Source organism: Oncorhynchus mykiss, chromosome 21, assembly GCF_057628025.1.
Source record: "Oncorhynchus mykiss isolate SJ-2025 chromosome 21, ASM5762802v1, whole genome shotgun sequence".
NCBI classification, from domain to species: Eukaryota; Metazoa; Chordata; class Actinopteri; order Salmoniformes; family Salmonidae; genus Oncorhynchus; species Oncorhynchus mykiss.
Window position 1 is genome coordinate 37,999,648 of NC_143042.1, and position 20,470 is coordinate 38,020,117.

The following is a 20,470-nucleotide window of genomic DNA, read 5'->3' on the forward strand; positions in this document are numbered from 1 at the left end:
CACCCCCAAAACCAATTCTTTCTTTGGCCGCCTCTCCTTCCAGTTCTCTGCTGCCAATGACTGGAACGAACTACAAAAATCTCTGAAACTGGAAACACTTATCTCCCTCACTAGCTTTAAGCACCAACTGTCAGAGCAGCTCACAGATTACTGCACCTGTACATAGCCCACCTATAATTTAGCCCAAACAACTACCTCTTTCCCAACTGTATTTAATTTATTTATTTTGCTCCTTTGCACCCCATTATTTTTATTTCTACTTTGCACATTCTTCCACTGCAAATCTACCATTCCAGTGTTTTACTTGCTATATTGTATTTACCTTGCCACCATGGCCTTTTTTGCCTTTACCTCCCTTCTCACCTCATTTGCTCACATTGTATATAGACTTGTTTATACTGTATTATTGACTGTATGTTTGTTTTACTCCATGTGTAACTCTGTGTCGTTGTATCTGTCAAACTGCTTTGCTTTATCTTGGCCAGGTCGCAATTGTAAATGAGAACTTGTTCTCAACTTGCCTACCTGGTTAAATAAAGGTGTTCTCAACTAGCCTACCTGGTTAAATAAAGGTAAAATAAAAAAATAAAAAAATAAAATGTCTCAATTGTCTCAAGGCTTTAAAAATCCTTCTTTAACCTGTCTCCTCCCCTTCGTCTACACCAGTGGTTCCCAAACCTTTATGGCCTGCGACCCCATTTTGATATCCGGGAAATTCTCCCGGCCACAATCATGTGAAAAAAAATGATGTGCTAATGGCAGTCAATTGCAAAACGTTCTAACAGTATTTCTGATTGTATTCTCAACTCACCATCATATACATTTAATGTGGGGCTATGACATCACTTCCCTTCTCTCACCACAACTAATGAGACGGTTGATGCATGTCGCGTCAGAGCTTCTCAATGTCAGGGGGCGTGGCTGACAGTGTGCTACCTCATCTCTCCTGTCACCTCCAACCTGGATGGATATTTCTTTTCATGCAGACGAGAGCACTGAATCAGCGTACCATGAGTTTTAAGGGGGAGACGGCACAGTATTAGCCTTTGAGTCAGGAACCAAAACTCTTTCATTATGACACGTGAATGCGATGCCTGCAGCATTCAGTCACATGACAGCTCCATCAGCTGTTTGATTTCACTTACCGGCCTGTCAACTGAGCCTGGATCACAGTCAAATAGATTTCGCTGATTCGGTCACTCTTCTGTATATTTTCATTGTATTTACCCTGCATGCTTGTTACATGTCTGTTACATAGGCACGGAGACACATGTTCTTTTCATTACACAGTCAACAAAGTCAAACAGTTCTTCTCTCAATTAAAAACATCTTTCCAACACTCCCCCTCGATAACCACCAAGCCTCGTTGTGAAATAGAACATCGTCCATCGTCTGTAGTTAACAATCGAAGTTGCCTGCCGCGCATCTCTGAGTTCTGCGTTCAGTTCTTTTGCCCACCAGTTGCTCTCGGTGTAACCATTCTAGCTCAGTGGGTGTATCATAAAATAAGTCCATATGGCAGAGGGAGACACATTCATAACTAGAGTGTAGAGGCCTGCCCGCCGTCCCGTGATAGATGGAGTACCATCTGTGCAAAAGCCCACCATTTGATCCCATAGAGTCTGTTTTTCGCCAATATAGCCACGCAGGACACTGAACATCCCCTGTGCCGTTTCAGGCTCGGGAATCGTGAGACAGAACAATATGTCCTTGTGAATAACATCCAGAGACATGTATAGCGAACAAAAGTCAATGCACGGGCATCTCGGCTCTCGCAGCTAACATCCATTTAAGGAGCATAAGGTGGGGAATTCGAGTGGTTCAGTCAGTGTCCTCTTGACTGTTAGCTACAGCATCAATTCTTAGTTTCACAGTGTTATCTGTTAAAGGTATCGATGTGAGTTTCTGTGCCTCTGCCTCCCCACACATTGTTTTTCACCATATCAATTGTGGACGGTAATATCAAAGTCACTGCAATAGCGTGTGGTTTCATAGCATAGCAGGCTTAGCCATTCACCGTGGGAATGGCTCGAGTGCAACGGTCAGGTGCGGCCTGGGTCAAGGCTCGACCTCTAGTTTCGGGAACCGCTGATCTGCACTGATTGAAGTGGATTTAACAAGTGACATCAATAAGGGATCATAGCTTTCACCTGGATTCCCCTGGTCTAGGTCACGGTATTCCTAATGTTTTGAACACTCAGTATATGTAATGGGGAATTGAAATAAGCAATCAAAGGTCAAACAATTAACACAATGAAAAACTGTGAATGCGCAAGAACTGGGGGGAGACAGCTAAGTGCATTCTGGGGAACGGAGCGCATTCTGGCCACCCACCCCTTCTTCTTGTCTCAACATTTCAAATGATACTCAAGACACATTATCTTCACACATATTATACATGCATTGCTTTTCACTGACATCACACTAGGCAGGCTGCCTAGTGGTTAGAGCATTGTGCCAGCAACTGAAAGGTTGCTGGATCGAATCCCTGAGCAGACAAAGTAAAAATCTGTCCTTCTACCCCTGAGTAAGGCAGTTAACCCCCTGGGTGCCATGGATGTTGATTAAGGCAGCCCCCTGAACCTTTCAGGTTGGGTTAAATGTGAAAGATACGTTTCAGTTGAATTCCTTCAGTTGTACAGCTGACTATGTATCCCCAGCTAGGCCTATTGCCAAGCAAGCAGCCCAAATTACAGGCTGCTAGGCGTATGGGCCAACAAATTTGTGATTTGAAAGAAGCTAATGATCATCTATTGCTGAGAATAATTTTATTTATTTCTGTATAGATAAGAGTAATTATATAATTTTGGTAAATTGATTTCAATGTAGTTTAGCCTGCAGTGACTACTATTACTGAATCTTGTCCTAGGCTTAGGCTACTGATCACATTAGGTATTGGATCAAAACATCTTCCCGCGGCTATGTATCTAAGGTCCGTTCTGTAGCGCAAGCTGATCCTAGATCTGTGACTTCTAACCCTGTTGAGGTAGATGACCTGTTCGCCAGATCTGTTCTTATTTTAGCCAACGCCACCGTAATTATTTCCAGTGAACAACAGAGCTCGCTCAAGCTAAAGAAAACACAGATCTGGCAACCCCCCCCCCCAACTAGCCGTTAGAGGGTCAAACCTGGCGATGTCAGCGTCGAAGGAGGACACGGGGGGGTTGAGACGCTGGTATCTCCTGATGAAGGGGTCCTTGTTGATCTCCCAGATCTCTCTGTGTTTGTCCCAAGTCTTCAGGTAAGCCTGCAGGTGGCCTGCGTTGGCCGTCATTCCCGCTGCTACCGCTGCCTGAATCTTACCGATCTCCTCATCTTGCTCTGGGGTTAGAGAAGGAGAGAAAGGGGAATCACCATATCAACAAGGCCAAAGCAAATTATATTTATAGGATGAGTTATTATTGAATTGTCCAGATCCTGCTCTGGGGGAGGGAGGGGGAGAGAGAGAGACAGAGAGAGACAGAGAGAGAGAGATTCCATATGGAGTAGGCCCTGAACTGATACAGATATTTTTGTATTCCGTCCATCCTCTCACCTGCCAAAGATTTTTTATCTCAATGAGACATGCCTGGATAAATCAATGACGCCGGTTATGGTTGCAACTTGGAATATGTTAACCTGATCTGAGATCTGTGGGTAGAGGCACCTTCTACCACAAGCTCCCCACATGGTAGATACATACCGTAACTGTACACTCGACGACATAGACTGCATGCTTCCACACACTCCTAGTTAAATACAGTGAGTTGACACACCTTTGACACATTGTAACAGGCACTTACACGTGTTAGAAAATGATTTTCGTGAGTGAACACGTTTAACAGCCCGGCGCGTGTCACTAGGGATCAACTACACTATGTTGATTGGGTTTCAGGAGCTAACAGCAGTAGCTGTAACAGCATTCCCCCTCGATAGAGATATGGCTGGAGACACACACACACACACACACACACACACACACACACACACACACACACACACACACACACACACACACACACACACACACTCAGAGCTATGGAGAGGGGCTACCTCTGACCTGCTCCAGTCCACCATCTCCTGACTGTTTGATTAAAGCCAAAGCCCAGATACTCCCCGTGGACGACCTGCTGTCAATCAAACCAGGAGACAGCTGACGGGAGAGCTGCTTAAAATGGACAGACGAGGATAGGATGCGGAGAATGGTAGGAGGGGAATGGGGTTAGAATGAGGTCAGGGTGAAGGAGCAGTGGATGAAGAGGAGTGAGGATAAATGGTAACAAGAGTGTGGAGTGAAGAGGAGTGAGGATAAATGGTAACAAGAGTGTGGAGTGAAGAGGAGTGAGGATAAATGGTAACAAGAGTGTGGAGTGAAGAGGAGTGAGGATAAATGGTAACAAGAGTGTGGAGTGAAGAGGAGTGAGGATAAATGGTAACAAGAGTGTGGAGTGAAAAGGAGTGAGAATAAATGGACGGGGGGGGGGGGGGGGGGGGGGAGTTAAAGCGGGATGGAGTGCAAATGAAGAGTAGGAGAGCAGAGACGATATGGTGAGGATGAAGAGATTAAATGATCTGGATGAAGAGCAGGAGTGAGAAATGAAAGACGGCCGGGTGAGGTGAGGTGAGGAAAGGTGAGGGGTCAGAAGTGAAAATAGAGAGAACTGAACATAAGGATGAGTCAAGGAGGAGGAGGCGGGAGGCGTGGAACAGCGAGGTGAGAGGGGTCTCTAACCTCTGTCTGCGCGTGAGGTCTGTTACCTATGATGCAGCGTACAGGTTTCCTCTGTGAGTGTCTGCGTGTGAGGAGGTCCGGGAGGCGTTTGAACACAGAGATGGTGCCGATCAGCTGACAACTGATGTTGTTCACGATCTGAGCCAGTTTCTGTAGAGTGGGGGAGAACTCCACCTGTTGGACGCACGCACACGCACGCAAACACACACACACGCAAACACACACACACACACACACACACACACACACACACACACACACACACACACACACACAAACACACACAATAATTTTTGCCTCTCGGCTTAAAGACCTAACGAGCTCTCCTGCTATCATTTTCCCAAAAACTCTACATTCCTTTTATATAAAATATTACTTTCATTTTTTTTTTTTTTTTTGTAATAACATAAGTGAATCCTCCTGTACAAATAATACCAAAAGGTTCATGCTTTCTGAACCACACCCTCCTAGCCTATCAATGATGCAGATATTGTACATACACAAAACATAAATCATTTGTCACGGCTGATTTATAAAGTGTGGAAAGAGAGTAGTGCGAGTAGGAGAGGGAGAGAGAGAGGGAGAGAGAGAGTGCGAGAAAGAGAGAGAGGGAGAAAGAGGGAGAGAGAAAGGGAGAAAGAGGGAGAGAGAGAGGGAGAACGAGGGAGAGAGAGAGGAAACTGAGCTGCACTTCCTAACCTCCTGTCCAATGTATGACCATATTAGAGACACATATTTCCTTCAGATTACACAGATCCACAAAGAATTCGAAAAAAAATCCAATTTTGATAAACTCCCATATCTACTGGGTGAAATTCCAGTGTCCATCACAGCAGCAAGATTTGTGACCTGTTGTCACAAGAAAAGGTCAACCAGTGAAGAACATACACTATTGTAAATACAACCCATATTTATGTTTATTTATTTTATCTTGTGTCCTTTAACCATTTGTACATTGTTAAAACACTGAATATACAGTGCCTTGCGAAAGTATTCGGCCCCCTTGAACTTTGCGACCTTTTGCCACATTTCAGGCTTCAAACATAAAGATATAAAACTGTATTTTTTTGTGAAGAATCAACAACAAGTGGGACACAATCATGAAGTGGAACGACATTTATTGGATATATCAAACTTTTTAACAAATCAAAAACTGAAAAATTGGGCGTGCAAAATTATTCAGCCCCTTTACTTTCAGTGCAGCAAACTCTCTCCAGAAGTTCAGTGAGGATCTCTGAATGATCCATTGTTGACCTAAATGACTAATGATGATAAATACAATCCACCTGTGTGTAATCAAGTCTCCGTATAAATGCACCTGCACTGTGATAGTCTCAGAGGTCCGTCAAAAGCGCAGAGAGCATCATGAAGAACAAGGAACACACCAGGCAGGTCCGAGATACTGTTGTGAAGAAGTTTAAAGCCGGATTTGGATACAAAAAATTTCCCAAGCTTTAAACATCCCAAGGAGCACTGTGCAAGCGATAATATTGAAATGGAAGGAGTATCAGACCACTGCAAATCTACCAAGACCTGGCCGTCCCTCTAAACTTTCAGCTCATACAAGGAGAAGACTGATCAGAGATGCAGCCAAGAGGCCCATGATCACTCTGGATGAACTGCAGAGATCTACAGCTGAGGTGGGAGACTCTGTCCATAGGACAACAATCAGTCGTATATTGCACAAATCTGGCCTTTATGGAAGAGTGGCAAGAAGAAAGCCATTTCTTAAAGATATCCATAAAAAGTGTTGTTTAAAGTTTGCCACAAGCCACCTGGGAGACACACCAAACATGTGGAAGAAGGTGCTCTGGTCAGATGAAACCAAAATTGAACTTTTTGGCAACAATGCAAAACGTTATGTTTGGCGTAAAAGCAACACAGCTGAACACACCATCCCCACTGTCAAACATGGTGGTGGCAGCATCATGGTTTGGGCCTGCTTTTCTTCAGCAGGGACAGGGAAGATGGTTAAAATTGATGGGAAGATGGATGGAGCCAAATACAGGACCATTCTGGAAGAAAACCTGATGGAGTCTGCAAAAGACCTGAGACTGGGACGGAGATTTGTCTTCCAACAAGACAATGATCCAAAACATAAAGCAAAATCTACAATGGAATGGTTCAAAAATAAACATATCCAGGTGTTAGAATGGCCAAGTCAAAGTCCAGACCTGAATCCAATTGAGAATCTGTGGAAAGAACTGAAAACTGCTGTTCACAAATGCTCTCCATCCAACCTCACTGAGCTCGAGCTGTTTTGCAAGGAGGAATGGGAAAAAATGTCAGTCTCTCGATGTGCAAAACTGATAGAGATATACCCCAAGCGACTTACAGCTGTAATCGCAGCAAAAGGTGGCGCTACAAAGTATTAACTTAAGGGGGCTGAATAATTTTGCACGCCCAATTTTTCAGTTTTTGATTTGTTAAAAAAGTTTGAAATATCCAATAAATGTCGTTCCACTTCATGATTGTGTCCCACTTGTTGTTGATTCTTCACAAAAAAATACAGTTTTATATCTTTATGTTTGAAGCCTGAAATGTGGCAAAAGGTCGCAAAGTTCAAGGGGGCCGAATACTTTCGCAAGGCACTGTATGTAATATGACATTTGTAATGTCTTTATTGTTTTGAAACTTCTGTATGTGTAATGTTTACTGTAAATTTGTATTGTTTATTTCACTTTATATATTCACTTTATATATTATCTACCTCACTTGCTTTGGCAATGTTAACACATGTTTCCCATGCCAATAAAGCCCTTGAATTGAATTGAATTGAGAGGGAGAAAGAGGGAGAGAGAGAGGGAGAAAGAGGGAGAGAGAGGGGAAGAAAGAGGGAGAGAGAGAGGGAGAGAGCGCGAGAGAGAGAGAGGGAGAGAGAAAGAGGGAGAGAGGGAGAAAGAGGGAGAGAGAGAGGGAGAAAGAGAGAGAGGGAGAGAGAGAGGGAGAGAGAGAGGGAGAGAGGGAGAGAGAGAGAGGGAGAGAGAGAGAGGGAGAGAGAAAGCGGGAGAGAGAGAGGGAGAAAGAGGGGGAAAGAGGGAGAAAGAGAGGGAGAGAGAGGGAAAAAGAGGGAGAGAGAGAGAGGGAGACGGAGAGAGAGAGGGAGAAAGAGGGAGAGAGAGAGAGAGAGAGAGGGAGAGAGAGAGAGGGAGAGAGAAAGCGGGAGAGAGAGAGGGAGAAAGAGGGGGAAAGAGGGAGAAAGAGAGGGAGAGAGAGGGAAAAAGAGGGAGAGAGAGAGGGAGAAAGAGAGAGAGGGAGAGAGAGAGGGAGAGAGAGAGGGAGAGAGGGAGAGAGAGAGAGGGAGAGAGAAAGCGGGAGAGAGAGAGGGAGAAAGAGGGGGAAAGAGAGGGAGAGAGAGGGAAAAAGAGGGAGAGAGAGAGAGGGAGAGGGAGAGAGAGAGGGAGAAAGAGGGAGAGAGAGAGGGAGAGGGAGAGAGAGAGGGAGAAAGAGGGAGAGAGAGAGGGAGAGAGCCAGGGAGACTTGGTGTCCTGTTTTGATTTATAATCTATCTTAATACGTAAAATAACTAGCGCTGCGTTCAGCTCTGCGTCTGTTAGACAAGGACAAAGGATGTTCTCTTCCATTGTATTCTAAATAGTGCCGAGTTGACGACCTGTCTGGCTGTGTCTCTCACTGTGACTCAGACCTTGGAAATGCTACAAAATCATGTGGCATCCTACACTGAGAATGGATGACATTGTTCGCCTTCAAACCGAGGTTAGTACGTGTAGGAGTAATATTGCTAGAATCCCTGGTAAGAGTGTGCACGTGAACAAAATATATGTCTCGTGAACTGCTTGGAAGTCTATTACAATCTGCAATGCTTATGCATGAGTGTTAAAAACTGTGTGTATGTATGTGATTGAGTGATCGTGCGTGTGATCGTGCGTGTTTCTCCGTTTGTGTATTTGCGTGAATCGCTGTGTGTGTGTGAATTTGTGTGTGCGCGTGTGATCTGTGTGTCCCTTCTACCTGTGAGGTGGCCCCGGGGCCCTCGTGGCGTAGTACCACCTGCACCCTGAAGAGGGGGTTGGGGGAAGTCTTGCTGTCTCCGTTGATGGCCTTGGACAGCTCCTGTAAGGACCACTTGATGTTGAGACGGAGAGCCTCCTCCACCAAGCCATCCATCTTCTCCGTGTACACAACCCAGTGCTGCTGGACCTGGGACACACACACACACATACACACACACACACACAAACCCACACACACACCTACTATTATCTGTCCATCATAAATTCACTCAACCACTTAATGTCATCTATTCATAATTTGTTCCACAGGTGAAGTTCTAAATGAAGTGATTTTCTAGATGAACAGTTTTCATTTTCTATAATGAAATTACCCCCATAATTGTATCTTGCTAGTCACTATTTGTGAGTACAAATTAGCACACAAAGTAGGGAAGCAAAAACTAGCAAAGAATAGGTACCCTCCCACACACACACACACACACACACACACACACAGACACACACACACACACACACACAATCCGCAAACCGCCCGACTATGTGATCAAATCTGAGGGCCGCACCCTAACCCACTAATATAGACAATGCGATGTAGGCTACGGTCAGAGACGGCAGAATGATTTCCTGACAGGGGCTGCAGGCTTTTCTTTGTCTTGATCTAGAAGTTTCTGTTTATAATTTCAGAGATGTTGGTCGGCTATTTGTTAAGCAACTTGTCTATAATTAGATACACGCAGCTTCTCTTCTGGCATTAGACTATATGTTGCCCCAGAAGACTAAACAAACCCTTGTTCACCAGAATAATGTCATAAATCGATTTGAATGCAAGCTTCAATCTAGATGACAGCGGCCATTTTTTCTTTGTCATCTCTTTGTCATCTTTCACCAAAACTTTCACCAAACATCTTGAACTCTCCATTTCACAGCTTTTCTCTTACTGAATGAAACTCCGACATTGTCCGTTTTTGTCTCAGTGGATCGACGTGAACTTTTTCTGCCCGTTCCCGAAAGCGATTGGCGATTGGCTGTAGGCTATTTGGCGTGCGTACAGTCAGGCCCTAAAGCTTAGGCTTACTAATGCCAGACAACCTAAAATCATGAAAGAAAAACCTCAATGTAGCCTATAGATATAAATTGCACACGAACGACACATTTATTTAAACAAATGTAAGGTATTGTTTTCTCTTTAGTCAACCCGCTCACCGCCCACCCGCCCTTCATCCACACAATATTTAATGACCCTAAGCCCACCCGCCCCGCGGATATAACCTATTCAACCCGCGCATCACTACACCACACACCTCTGGTCCGTCTGTGCGGAAGGTCTCGTAGACCCGGGACATGATGGCTACGATGTCCTGGTGTGCTGAGTGGAGCCGCTGGAGCTGGGCCTGCTGGTGGGCCTGCTGGTCCCCCTCAAACTCCAGGTCCCTGTACACTGTCTTCCCATCCACACGCACAAGCAGCAGCTCACTGATCAGACCACACTGACGGGAGATGGCCAGGTTGGCTGCCTTGTACTCATCCACGATGAGCTGGATCTGATAGGGAGGGGAGAGGAGGTTAGGTGGGTGATGGTTAATTTGGAGGAGAGGAGAGGCGAGGCGAGGAGAGGAGAGGCGAGGAGAGGAGAGGCTAGGAGAGGAGAGGAGAGGCGAGGCGAGGCGAGGCGAGGCGAGGAGAGGAGAGGAGAGGAGAGGAGAGGAGAGGAGAGGAGAGGAGAGGAGAGGCTAGGAGAGGCTAGGAGAGGAGAGGCTAGGAGAGGAGAGGCTAGGAGAGGAGAGGAGAGGAGAGGAGAGGAGAGGAGAGGAGAGGAGAGGAGAGGAGAGGAGAGGAGAGGAGAGGAGAGGAGAGGAGAGGAGATAAAGAGGAATAGAACCAACTGAGGAAAGTTGGATGAATACAGAACCCATGGTACTTTCCCAGCAGTGTCCCTTTCCAACCCCCCTTCACGTCTAGGATCAAAGCAGGCGAGCGTATTACATAGGAACCACGCTCCACCATCTCCACCAACACAAACTCTTCTGGTTTGAATTACCAGAGACAGGTCTTATCATCACAGCATCGGGCTGTGGCCAAACAGAATAGAACATACATCCAACATTTTCCTTTTCAATTTGTGGAAGAGAGAAGAGGAGGGGAGCTGCGGAGATGACTAGCTCTCTCATATTGCCTCGGCAGCCGGACCTAATTCAGACGGAGAGCAAATCCGTCTCTCACTCAGAATTTCAGATCCTAGCGACGATCTCCGGATTTGACGGCTTTCATGGGGATAAGGCCTGCCGCGCAGAATAATCCTCTGAGAGAGAGAGAGAGCGAGAAGAGGAGTCGGGGGGGGGGGGGGGGGGGGGTAGCGAAGGAGCGGGGTGGAGGGATAGAGAGGAAAATAGGGATGGGGGGCTGTTCTGAGTCAGTTCAGATCTCTCTTCCTCTCGCTCCCTCTCCCTCTCACACCCTCTCTCCCCATCTACCTACCTACCACACGGAAGACAGCGCTCACCGAGTTTTTGACTTTGGGCTCGACAGATCTTGACATTGGCTCGACACAAACCTGATCTTAAACCCCTTGAGAGAGAGGGGAGACAGGGAAGAGGGGCGTGGCGCGGTGGCATGAATCCTTGCCAACGAGTGTTAGTGTTCATTACGCATGCTGCTGCTGCTCAACCTGTCTTGAACACTGAGCCCCACTACTGTCTCTCTGGAAGCCAAGGCACTCATTATTATACTGTAGCACTGTAGCATCGTACTGTAGCTTAGCACCGTAGCATCCAATACATTGTTGGCAATGCATTCATTATCATTCATTATCAAGCATCGTAGCGTAGCTTAGCATCCAATACAATGCAACTCCATAACGTTGGCAAAGCATTCATTATACTACAGCTAGTATTTCAGCATTACACCCCTCACCTAGCCTGGTTCCAGGTCTGTCTGTGCTGTCTTGACAACTCCTATGGCCATTGCTGTTGGCAAAACACCACAAACTGATCTGAAACCAGGCTATTCACTGCAACTCTCCTGTGTCCTGTATCTCTTACTATACAATTACCCATGAATCATACAACCATACCCCTGTTTCATAATGCAGCCTTATATGGCATTGGAATGGAATAAAAATGAAATGCAGGAGGGTTATGTGTATTTATACTCTATCACCCCTCTCCACCTTCCCATCTATCCCTCACTCCCTCTTCTCCCTCTGGAGATCATTTGATCCCGGTGGTTGAGGAGAATAGAAGCCCTCTGCGTCTATCACTCGCACACACACACACGCACGCACACACACACACACACACACACACGCCCACACACACACGCCCACACACACACACACGCCCATACGAACACACGCCCACACACACGCACACACACACACACGCCCACATACACGCACGCACACACACACACCCACATACACACACGCACACACACACACACGCACACACACACACACACGCCCACACACACACACACACTCACACACACACACACTCGCCCACACACACGCACGCACGCACACACACACACACACACACAAAAACACATACAGTCCATCACACACAGCCCTCTGTGCATTGGTTCCAACAGTAATGCCTCATAACACTCCATGCATCATGGCTTAAATTGAACTGCGGCCAGCCTGGCGGGGTGTTTTTGTGTCAGTGTCTGCTGTTTTCTGCTAGCGGCTGAATTCTGCTGAATTTGTTTCCCAGATTCAGATGTTTATTGGTCTATAAAATGCTGACCGCAGAAGGAAGACAACGGGATACAGTCTGTGCCCTGTATGCGTGTGTGTGTGTGTGTGTGTGTGTGTGTGTGTGTGTGTGTGTGTGTGTGTGTGTGTGTGTGTGTGTGTGTGTGTGTTTGTGTGTGTGTGCTGAAGGTGGTTTGTAAAAGCAGGGAGACAAATGAACCCACATCCTGTTGCTGTACTGTCTCTACAGGGCTTACAGCTTCACATCTAAAACCCTGGGCCCAGGAGAACAGCACAGTAGAGTTCTTCTAGCCCAATGGCTACCAGCCCTGGTCCTAGAGAGCATCAGAGTACGCAGGTTCTTGAACAGGACAAAGCTTGATTCAACTAGCCCATAAAAGCTTAGAATGGATCATCCGACAGCAAAACGTCTCTATCTATCTCAAGGTTGGTGACCAAGACTTTACACCCTCTCTGTGATCTATGAGTCGGTGTGTGTTTTTATCATGGTGTGTCCTGACCTTGCTGGCGTGCAGCCTGCAGTCTTTGATGAAGAAGCTGGACGCTCCTTTAGAGGACCAGAGGAGCTTGGAGAGACCTGGTTGGATCTTCTTGTCCAGGAAACGGATTCGCTCCCGGAACAAACCCAGCTCTTCAGCAGACAGCGACGCGATGATCCTGACACACACACACATACAGTATAGACACACGCGGTATAGACACACGCGGGACACACACACACACACACACACACACACACACACACACACACACACACACACACACACACACACACACACACACACACACACATACAGTATAGACACACGCGGGACACACACACAGACCAAACATTAGTGTTTATATAAACATGATAATATTGATGGTCTTTTCTTCAATTCATTTCCTGAACTGTATTGTTTAACAGAAATAGTCTGGGTCACTAAATACTGTATTACAGTAGGATGTCCAATGAAAAAAGTAGAATATGACCAATGGGTAAAATATAGTTAACTGTGTAGATACGGGTCGAAAATCTGTAAAAAAAACAACTAGGCTTGATGCTGTGTGAACTAGGCTGGATGCTCTGTCAGCTAGGCTGGATGCTGTGTCAGCTAGGCTGGATGCTGTGTCAACTAGGCTGGATGCTGTGTCAACTAGGCTGGATGCTGTGTCAGCTAGGCTGGATGCTGTGTCAACTAGGCTGGATGCTGTGTCAACTAGGCTGGATGCTGTGTCAACTAGGCTGGATGCTGTGTAAGCTAGGCTGGATGCTGTGCCAGCTAGGCTGGATGCTGTGTCAGCTAGGCTGGATGCTGTGTCAACTAGGCTGGATGCTGTGTCAACTAGGCTGGATGCTGTGTCAGCTAGGCTGGATGCTGTGTCAACTAGGCTGGATGCTGTGTGAACTAGGCTGGATGCTGTGTCAGCTAGGCTGGATGCTGTGTCAGCTAGGCTGGATGCTGTGTCAACTAGGCTGGATGCTGTGTCAACTAGGCTGGATGCTGTGTCAACTAGGCTGGATGCTGTGTCAACTAGGCTGGATGCTGTGTCAGCTAGGCTGGATGCTGTGTCAACTAGGCTGGATGCTGTGTCAGCTAGGCTGGATGCTGTGTCAACTAGGCTGGATGCTGTGTCAACTAGGCTGGATGCTGTGTCAACTAGGCTGGATGCTGTGTCAACTAGGCTGGATGCTGTGTGAGAGTTAAGGCTACCTGACAGGCTCACTTCTGGAATCCGGAGGACATAAAACCATATTGAGGTAAGACTGATATCAATTTTGAGACATGACATGTAGTATTTTCATATTTTAGTGTACGCTTTTCATATTGATGTGAAATTCCTGTTCTTTTCGAAGACTTCTCACAAAAACAAGCGTACCTCTGTGAAATGTCAACGGAGCACGGAGCGTACCACAAGCTGTTGATTTTCAAAGCCTTATACATTTAACTGAGTTCATTTGGCTTTTTGTGACCCGCAGAAACAACTTTACAGATGACCACAACATGTAGAATCCTCATAAGTCGCTGCGAGAAAGCGCCCCGCTCTCAACAGAGCTCGGTGTCTATTAGCAGAAGTATTAGATGACCAAATCCAACTTTTTAGATATGTTAATGATATGGTAGTGAAAGCGATTCAGAACATGAACAATCATATTTGTCTTGGTGAAATTAATTTTAGAACATAATGAAGTGAAATTTCATCACCAAAGCTTGTTTGGGCAGAGTGGATGGACACCCTAATTACAGAGAAATATATAAACACTAACACACAGTTTGTCGACGCAGTATGCACACACTTGACCTACGGCTAGGCCTCTTCTCACAGTAAGTTGTGAGCATTATGCTATGCATGGCCTGCCACGTGCTAATTCACATCCACTCTGAGTGTGCTTCAATCTGCAGTGTTTCACAGTGTGTGTGTGCTCAGTTACAAGCAGTGTTGGGTGTGCTGAACTTTGCAGGGTCCCAGGCACCATGTATACAGAGGCTTCAAGTCCAATTTGCCTCATACTGAACAAGGATGTGAGAGACTTAGGTACAGCGTGTGTGTGGGTGTGTGTGTGTGAGCGCGCAATGGTTTTCTTCCGTCGAAGGAGAGGAGGACCAAAATGCAGCGTAGTAACGTGAACACTACACAAATACAAAATAACAAATGTGGCAAAACCGAAACAGTCCTATCTGGTGCAGAGAACACAAAGACAGGAAACAACCACCCACAAACCCCAACACAAAACAGGCTACCTAAATATGGTTCCCAATCAGAGACCATGACTAACACCTGCCACTGATTGAGAACCATATCAGGCCAAACATAGAACTAGACAAACTAGTCACACAACATAGAATGCCCACCCAGCTCACGTCCTGACCAACACTAAAACAGGAGGGGTAGGGCCAGGAGGGTGTGTGTGTGTGTCTACGTGCATGTGTGTGTGTGTGTGTGTGTGTGCGTGTGTGTCTGTACCGGTTGTAGTCTCGTACCACCAGCAGCACACTCTCCCTCATGCTGCGGAGCTCCTCTCTCCTCTGGTAGACGTCAGAGACGTAGTGGGGGATCTCGAACAGCAGACGCTCCCAGTAGTGGATCTCATTGAACATCTTCAGCATGTTCCTACACACAACCAAGGACAGGGAGTGTTCACAGTCTGGCAGAGGACGGATGCCGCGGCATCATGCCAGAGGTCTGATACAGAAGGTGTTTGTGTCGAGGGGAGTGAGAGACCCCGGTGTGCGTCTTTATGTCAGTAGGGCGCGTGAGCCTGAGAATATCCGCGTGTGCTGTGACGTGTCCTCTAACCGCCTGTCTGTGTTGGCGAAAACTCTCCTAACATAATCAGTCTCCTCCATCTTCCAAGTGTGTGTGTGTGTGTGTGTGTGTGTGTGTGTGTGTGTGTGTGTGTGTGTGTGTGTGTGTGTGTGTGTGTGTGTCCTCCGGTATGAACCCACTTGTCGAAGTTGATGTCCAGCATGCCCTGTTTCTCCTTGCAGCGCATCATGAGTGGCTGGTTCAGCCTCTTGAGACTCTGTCGGTCCAGAGACTGACTCCACTCAGAGAAGACCCTCCGGACCAACTCATCCAGGGTCTGGACCAGCTGGCTGTACGCCAGACGCACCTCCTCTCCACTGCCGATGTGGGGCAGGAAGTGGGCACACTGTACCACCTACCACACACAGGGTCATTCAACAAGTTTTAAAAAAGGAGCAACGGGGCATACAGACGAGCTAAGAAAGGCAGACAGCAACTTGTATCAAAACCGACGGGTCTCCAACGTTAACAGGATGCTTGTTGCTAAGTGTTTCTGTTGTATATTCTGTATCCTTCAACACTCACAACCACTTACCTCATGGAGAAATGTTTGATCAAAACCGAGAGCTTATTAAATTCCTATCTGTGTAGAATGAACGTTCTCCCTTGTTCTATGGTGCCTAATGTATCCGGAAAGATGCATTTCAACATTCCTTCCAGCCATTTGCTCTGCGTAAGCAAAGAGACCAGGCAGACACAGCTGTGTTTAAAACACACAGATGCCAAGGCCATGTCTGGGCCCCTATCCATCTGATCTGGGATCAGTTTGGCCTTTCAGATAATGAATAAGATTACATGGACAGTCTGGGAGGACCTGATCGTAGATCGGTAGGACTCCTACTCTGAGATGCTTTATGAATCTGGGCCCTGGACTCAATGGACTGGCCCCCTGCCATGATAGGCCTGCTCCAACCCCTAACTGTCTGATTCTCCCCATAGAGTACTACAGAGTACTGGAGCCTTGCTTCATTAAGGTTCATCTCCATATGTCTGAGGATGGCTTTTTTGGCCTGCTATAACCCCTGTCTCCCCTATACAGTACTTTGGCCTGCTATAACCCCTGTCTCCACTATACAGTACTTTGGCCTGCTATAACTCCTGTCTCCCTTATACAGTACTTTGGCCTGCTATAACCCCTGTCTCCACTATACAGTACTTTGGCCTGCTATAACCCCTGTCTCCACTATACAGTACTTTGGCCTGCTATAACTCCTGTCTCCCTTATACAGTACTTTGGCCTGCTATAACCCCTGTCTCCCTTATACAGTACTTTGGCCTGCTATAACCCCTGCCTCCCTTATACAGTACTTTGGCCTGCTATAACCTCTGTCTCCACTATACAGTACTTTGGCCTGCTATAACCCCTGTCTCCCCTATACAGGACTTTGGCCTGCTATAACCCCTGTCTCCCCTATACAGGACTTTGGCCTGCTATAACCCCTGTCTCCCAAATACAGTACTTTGGCCTGCTATAACCCCTGTCTACACTATACAGTACGTTGGCCTGCTATAACCCTGTCTCCACTATACAGTACTTTGGCCTGCTATAACCCCTGTCTCCACTATACAGTACTTTGGCCTGCTATAACCCCTGTCTCCACTATACAGTACTTTGGCCTGCTATAACCCCTGTCTCCACTATACAGGACTTTGGCCTGCTATAACCCCTGTCTCCACTATACAGGACTTTGGCCTGCTATAACCCCTGTCTCCACTATACAGTACTTTGGCCTGCTATAACCCCTGTCTCCCTTATACAGTACTTTGGCCTGCTATAACCCCTGTCTCCCTTATACAGTACTTTGGCCTGCTATAACCCCTGTCTCCACTATACAGTACTTTGGCCTACTATAACCCCTGTCTCCCCTATACAGGACTTTGGCCTGCTATAACCCCTGTCTCCACTATACAGTACTTTGGCCTGCTATAACCCCTGTCTCCACTATACAGTACTTTGGCCTGCTATAATCCCTGTCTACACTATACAGTACTTTGGCCTGCTATAACCCCTGTCTCCACTATACAGTACTTTGGCCTGCTATAACCCCTGTCTCCACTATACAGTACTTTGGCCTGCTATAACCCCTGTCTCCACTATACAGGACTTTGGCCTGCTATAACCCCTGTCTCCACTATACAGTACTTTGGCCTGCTATAACCCCTGTCTCCCCTTTACAGTACCTCTTCTCTGTGGGTTTACCGACACAGTAGGTGTCCTTCCAATGTAACCTCACTCTCATTGAATGTGACACCTTTCCCCTCCAAAAGGCCTAAAGCTAGGTTTGACCTATGGCCTCAAAGTTCAAATGAAGTTGAATAAAACAAATATCTTAATGATCCCCCCTTCTCAATGACGGTGTAGACTGTAACCATGTGTAGCCTCTGGCCCTACCCCTCCTCTCACCTCCATGGGTCTCTCTATGCGTCGCCGCAGGGCTCTAGCCCAGTGGGCCTGTCCAGCGTGGAGGGGCATGTGGGCAGGGGTGTGGAACACCTTTTTACTCAGCTCCTTGTTGACCAGGTTGAGTTCCTTATTAAAAAGACCATAGACATCTACCGTCTTCCTGTCTATGGTCCTCTTGATGGCCTGGAGAGAGAGGGGGAGGGAGGGGGGAGAGAGAGAGAAAGCAAGAGAGGGAGGGAGAGAGAGAGGGAGAGAGAGAGAGAAAGAGAGAGAGAGAGAGAGAGAGAGAGAGAGAGAGAGAGAGAGAGAGCAAGAGAGGGAGGAGGGAGGGGGGAGAGAGAGAGAGCAAGAGAGGGAGGGGGGGAGAGAGAGAGAGAGAGAGAGAGAGAGACAGAGGGGCAGAGACAGAGTGCATTTACTAGACAGTGTTTATCTCTGTTATGAAATGGCTCCCAGATAGTACATAAAGTAGTTTGAGCGTGAGAAAGTCCTTTACCACTCATGCACACACACACCCTAAGCTTTAAAAAGCACCAGAGGATGAATAATCTACAGAGGCCTTGCTATTGTTGAAAAATGCTATTCCCCAAGTATTAGAGTGATAGAATGGCCCGATGCTGCATGGTCCATTTAGAGGAAAGAAATAGACGTCTGTGCTGGCCAGCCGTATCGTAACAAAAAGATGTAGTCATATAAAGTGCCAATGGTTTTACTGTGTGGTTAATGAAAGGAGTGTTGTGTGTGTGGAAGTAAATTGGCATATGAATGCAGGTGTGTGGTGTGTGTGTGTGTGTGTGTGTGTGTGTGTGTGTGTCGTGTACCTCGCGGGCAGACAGGTGCTGGAAGACGTCTAGCAGCTGAACGCCCTCCTCCACGGTGTTGACCGTCTCAAACGCCGTGCTGATCAGGTTCTGCATCATCACCTCCAGGTCCTTCACTCCCGCACGGAACCTACCAAAATGCACACACACGAGCACACACACATTAAAACATGTACAGACACACATGATTGATGATTGGGTGAAATGGTGACCCACACAACACATGGATCAAACCGTTTCTCACACATGTAAGCGAAAACTCTCTCTCACACACACCCCGACACACACACCCACACCACAGGGTGTAGGCTAGTATTGATTGGACCAATAGTAATGTGCTGAGTGGCTATGAAACAGCTGCCCCTGACACAAGCCCAGCTGTCTTGGCAACAACATTATGACCCCACGACCTCCAGCGACCCCCATCCATCATCCACATCAAACACACACCAGCCCCCTGGCCAGCCCCTGTTCCCAACACCCCCGCTACCCTGGCGCAGGGGTATGGAGGGGTGGATAGTCCCCTGAGGATCCACACACACACTCCCTCACCTCCTCCTCCTCCTCCTCCCCCCCACCTCCCCCTTCTCTAATCATGTTATTCAGATGAGGAGTCCAATAGGCTGCTGTCACCGGAACTCTGAATGACAAGAAGGGGCGTTGCTGTACAACCCTGTATAGGCCCGACCCATAGGGGCCTCTTCGCTCATAGATAGGCTTGTGTCCCAAATGGCACCCTATCCCCTATATAGTGCACCACATTTGAGCTTTGTGTCAAAAAAGTAGTATGTAGGGCATAGGGCGTCATTTGGGACGTATCGTAGTCACCGCAGCCCGGGTCATTCATCTAAAAGACAGTCAGACACATACTAACGATGTATTAATGCTGTGTCAGAGAGGTGTTGGTGGGTACTGTCCCGGGTCTGGACAGCATTGATCCAACTCCTACACCATCAAGTTTGGAATTAGTGTGTGGAAAACAGACACAGCTATAAGTGTATAGGCCAGGGTTTCCTTTAGGAAAATGGATAATTGACTATTACTAACTATTATTTACTCACATTATAAGAACAGCAATTCGCACAAGGCAGTAGGTTGTGTGCGAATGTTCAAACCATAATGCAATTATCGGGAAAACACTGTTGTCATGCTAGCGGTTTCATGTGACCGAGATGAAAATATCAGGTAGAAATTTAGAAAGAGGGGAAATCTAAAGATGCAACAACTAGCATGGGTTGTTAGGGGAGCTCTAAAGATGCAACAACTAGCATGGGTTGTTAGGGGAGATCTAAAGATGCAACAACTAGCATGGGTTGTTAGGGGAGAAAATGCAACAACAAGCATGGGTTGTTAGGGGAGATCTAAAGATGCAACAACTAGCATGGGTTGTTAGGGGAGATCTAAACATGCAACAACTAGCATGGGTTGTTAGGGGAGATCTAAAGATGCAACAACTAGCATGGGTTGTTAGGGGAAATCTAAAGATGCAACAACTAGCATGGGTTGTTAGGGGAGATCTAAAGATGCAACAACTAGCATGGGTTGTTAGGGGAGATC

The 20,470-nt window shown here is 46.9% G+C and overlaps 1 protein-coding gene across 2 annotated transcripts in view; it reads right to left on the reverse strand.

Moving 5' to 3' along the window:
- Positions 1-20,470, reverse strand: part of dnah2 (dynein, axonemal, heavy chain 2) — a 234,031-nt gene that overhangs the window by 173,747 nt on the left and 39,814 nt on the right. For both annotated transcript variants that reach the window (XM_036957925.2, XM_090214597.1), the window contains exons 12-20: positions 18,914-19,043; positions 18,093-18,275; positions 15,829-16,043; positions 15,347-15,493; positions 12,901-13,057; positions 9,987-10,226; positions 8,684-8,872; positions 4,738-4,885; positions 3,129-3,321 (exon numbers count right to left, since the gene is read on the reverse strand). In XM_036957925.2, coding sequence (XP_036813820.2) covers positions 3,129-3,321; positions 4,738-4,885; positions 8,684-8,872; positions 9,987-10,226; positions 12,901-13,057; positions 15,347-15,493; positions 15,829-16,043; positions 18,093-18,275; positions 18,914-19,043 — 1,602 coding nt within the window. The remainder of the gene's footprint in view (positions 1-3,128; positions 3,322-4,737; positions 4,886-8,683; positions 8,873-9,986; positions 10,227-12,900; positions 13,058-15,346; positions 15,494-15,828; positions 16,044-18,092; positions 18,276-18,913; positions 19,044-20,470) is intronic.